A 4061-nucleotide genomic window follows, 5' to 3' on the forward strand; every position below is an offset into this window, starting at 1 on the left:
TCAGGCAGCTGATACCTCCGACACCAGGGCATTGGAGAACTCCAAGGCGATGGAACCCCCCTTGACTTCGATGAGCCTGACTGAGTCCAGGTCTTGGACGATCCAGTCCGGCTCGGCGCTGACAACCTGCTCAACGGTGTGGCTTGTGACGAGGCCAAGCACCTTGCATCCAGCGTCCTTGCCGGCCTTGATGCCTGCCGGGCTGTCCTCAAAGACAAGAACCTGCTTAGACGCGTCTTGCAGACCGAGCTTTTCGCGGCCGATCTTGTAGCAGGTTGGGTCCGGCTTGCCGTTCTCGACGGACTCGGCGGTTACGAGGTGCTCGGGCTTGGGCAGGCCGAGGGCCTCGAGCCATCCGCCAACGAGGGGCTCAGTTCCCGACGTGACAATAGCCCAGGGAGCCTTCTCCTTGATTAGGGCATCCAGCAGTGCCCTCGCTCCCGGGATCTCGACGGCGTCCTTGCCGTACAGTTTCGGAAGTCGGCCCTCCATCTCACGGGTGTCTGCGATGGAAAGTTAGCCTTTTGTTCTTGTACCTGACAAGCCCCTTGCTTGCCCGGTGGCTCGGACGACAACCTGAATTTGTGCGGGTAAAGGAGCGGTGGGTGGATGGGACAGGACGGTGGAGTGGGAAGCAAGGGGACCGAGCAGAGGAGATCTGAGGACTCACATTCCCAGTTTGCTTTTTCAGGGGCCAAAATCTTCAAGATGTCGATACTCCGGCGGCCGTGAGACGTTTCGAGGATAACCTCGGGTGCGACACCTATTTCGTTGCCGACTCTGCAAGGGAGAAAAGGGGGTTCATGTGTTAGTGGAGTTCTTCTAAACCGGGGGAGACGAGAGGGGAGAGAGTTGATGCAAGGGGCAGCTGGTTGATGACGATGATATTTGGCTACTTACGTTTGCCAGTGCTTGACGACGGCCTCAGTTGAGTCGATGATAGTGCCGTCCATATCGAATAGAAAACCATCGAAGGTGATGCGTTGCGGAGGGGCTGTGTACGACATGTTGAGAGCTTCGGAGTTGTCAATGTCAAGATCATGGGCTCTAAGCAGTACGAAAACTTACTCAAGTATGCGAGAGACGTGTAAAAGTGATAATCTAGTTTTATTGACAAGTTAAAACGCTCGTTCGCCAGAGTCTTTGCGTCTCAAATATATGCAGAGTGGTACAGGTGCAGGACTTTCGGTCGATAAGTAAGTTGATATGAAGCCAGTTGGAGTTGATGAGGCAGGATGACTCTTTGTGTGACATGGAAAACGACCAGTGCAAGTCGGCGTCGACGAGTCTGGTAATCCGCTGCAAGAGTCACACGCTCTTACACCTTTTTTTAGCGGGCAGGAATCGTGCTTACAGCGGACATGCCCGCCGAACATTGCCTCGTCAGCGCTTGCGGTCCACTGGTCCCAGCACGTTGATCGTGGTTGGGGTACCCGCAACGAACTGCACGGGCTGGACGGCAGCCCCTCGGGTTGGCGGGGCTTCCATGATAGGACTAGCTCAGGGCGGTGAGAGGCTCTGGTGGGGGTCTGATAGAGATAACGAGCGGTGAGACCCGGCAGAAACCGACCTCCCACTAAATTTTTGAAAGCACTGGGCCACCGCAAAGCCGGTATGTAGGAAATTTCGTCGCGACCCGGCAGCAAGTACAACGTCCTCCGACGCAACATCTTGTCGACTTTCTGCGCGGACAGCTTTCCAAGATGGCCGGATCAATCAATAAGCCCAAGAGTACGTTGAAACTTTCTAATCTTGATAGATTGCATCTAACCATATCGCAGAGCCAAAGTCCAAGAGGACGCCCGTCCGCCTTCGCCACAAGATCGAGAAGGCGTCGGCGGCCAAGCAGAGGAAACAGAGAAAGCTCGCCAAGAAGAACCCCGAATGGCGCTCCAAGCTCAAGAAGGACCCGGGAATTCCCAACCTGTTCCCTTACAAGGAAAAGATTCTCGAGGAGATTGAGGAGAAGAAGCTACGCAAGGCCGAGGAGGCGCAAAAGCGTCGCGAGCTGGCCAAGGCGGCCAAGACCGGCGTCGCTACCGCTGAAGATGCTGATGCGACCGAGATGGCCGAGGATGGTGAGGAGGAGGACGACGACATGATGGTCGAGGACGAGGACGAGGACGTGGACGAGTCGAACCCCATGGCTGCGCTGCTCGCCAGCGCCAGAGCCGCCGCCCAGAGCTACGAGAAGGACCTGCGCGACGTCGACGACGACGAGATGGACGATGACGAGGATTCAGACGACTCGGACGCCCCGGCCGAGATTGCTGTTGGCAATGCGACTTCCCGCAAGGCTTTTGACAAGGTCTTCAAGAACGTTGTCGAACAAGCCGACGTCATCCTCTACGTTCTCGACGCCCGCGACCCGGAATCCACCCGCTCCCGCGACGTCGAGCGCAGTGTCATGGCCGCCGCCAACGGCGGCAAGCGTCTGATTCTGATCGTCAACAAGATCGATCTTGTGCCCCCCAAGACCCTCCAGGCATGGCTCACACACCTGCGCCGCTACTTCCCGACTCTGCCCCTGCGCGCGTCCAACCCGGCGCCTAATGCGCAGACCTTCAACCACAAGGAGCTCACCGTGCAAAAAACTTCTGCAGACCTCTTCCGTGCTCTCAAGTCGTACGCTGCGACGAGACAGCTCAAGCGCGCCGTGTCGGTTGGTGTCATTGGCTATCCCAATGTCGGCAAGTCTTCCGTCATCAACGCCCTCCTGGGCCGCCTCAGTGGCGCTCGCGGCTCTTCCAAGGCCTGCCCCGCCGGCGCCGAGGCCGGTGTCACGACGAGCATCCGCGCTGTTAAGATCGACAGCAAGCTTACCCTCCTCGATTCCCCCGGTATCGTCTTCCCCTCCGCCTCTAACACTTCCTCGTCTGGCCTCGTGTCGCTCAAGAACTCTACCGACGCCCACGCCCACCTCGTCCTCCTTAACGCCGTGCCCCCCAAGAACATCGACGACCCGGTTCCCGCCGTCACACTGCTACTGCGCCGTCTCTCCGCGACCCCGGACCTGCTGCAGAAGCTGACGGATGTGTACGACCTGCCTCCTCTCATGCCCAGCCGCACCGATGGCGACCTTACGACGGACTTTCTGGTGCAGGTTGCTCGCAAGCGCGGACGTCTTGGCCGCGGTGGTGTTCCCAACATCGCCGCTGCTGCCATGACTGTGGTTACGGACTGGCGTGACGGACGCATCCAGGGTTGGGTTGAGGCACCTGTGCTCGCTGTCCAGGGCGACGCCAAGGATGCCGCTGCCACTGCTCCTGTTGCCGATGACGCTGCTGCTCCTGACCAGAAGACTATCGTCACGGAATGGGCCAAGGAGTTCAACATTGACGACCTCTTCGCGGATCTAGGCGCGGCTGCTACTGCTGGAGACGATGCCATGGAGCAGTAGGCCTTGGTTGGTATAATGAGTAGATCTTGGGTGTGGGCGGAGCATGATATCAAAAGAGTATAGATGCGTTGTGGTTTTCTTCATCATGGCCTAGCTGTCTCGTCTATTTACCCGGCGTTTGGGGCGGTTTAGGGGAAAAGAATAAAAAGGGGCAGTGACCATCAAAACACGTTGGCCCTCATTCACATATGCTCATCCGCCCTTGCCTCCGGGTTCAAATGACTGTTGTGATGTTCGTACTAGCCATTTGTCGTTCTAGATTAAGAGCGGCCACTGGAAAAGGGCGAGGTCGGAGCCCGCCCACGGGAAGAATCATTCAACTCTTCATTTCTCAGCACGGAATTGCCTGTTCTGGTCTGACTTATCTGGTGGACATGGTGACATCCTCTGAAACTCACTTGTAATTAGAAAAGCCAAATCCAGGAGGCTTTTCACCTGTCTGCTTTCCGCCCATGATTCCCTGGACGCCCTCCACCCATCCACGTTATTGTGAGAGACAAGCATCGCTGTGCGCTATGGGTTGCTGGCCCGTCTTCATCAGGGGTGAGATCGGATTCTAACCCTAGTTAGCTTATTTGACACCAAGAGGATGTTGCTTTCCGTAATCCATCAACTTCACAAGATGCCGCGCTCTGCCCTTGACGGTTTTCAGAACACTATT

At 56.9% G+C, this 4061-nt stretch overlaps 2 protein-coding genes across 2 annotated transcripts; one reads left to right on the forward strand and one right to left on the reverse strand.

Moving 5' to 3' along the window:
- GPP2 (Glycerol-1-phosphate phosphohydrolase 2) lies at positions 1-1007 on the reverse strand (the record flags this gene model as incomplete). The annotated part of the gene is made up of 3 exons (XM_036641349.1): positions 1-503; positions 671-780; positions 901-1007. The coding sequence occupies 3 exons, from the start codon at positions 1005-1007 to the stop codon at positions 1-3; spliced, it is 720 nt and encodes a 239-aa protein (XP_036493419.1).
- A 696-nt stretch (positions 1008-1703) lies between these two features.
- Positions 1704-3400, forward strand: NUG1 (Nuclear GTP-binding protein NUG1; the record flags this gene model as incomplete). The annotated part of the gene is made up of 2 exons (XM_036641350.1): positions 1704-1731; positions 1782-3400. 2 exons carry the CDS (start codon positions 1704-1706, stop codon positions 3398-3400), a joined length of 1647 nt encoding a protein of 548 aa, XP_036493420.1.
- Positions 3401-4061: the final 661 nt, after the last annotated feature.

This window comes from Colletotrichum siamense, assembly GCF_013390195.1.
Source record: "Colletotrichum siamense strain Cg363 chromosome Unknown KSG_Cg363_contig06, whole genome shotgun sequence".
Lineage (NCBI taxonomy): Eukaryota > Fungi > Ascomycota > Sordariomycetes > Glomerellales > Glomerellaceae > Colletotrichum > Colletotrichum siamense.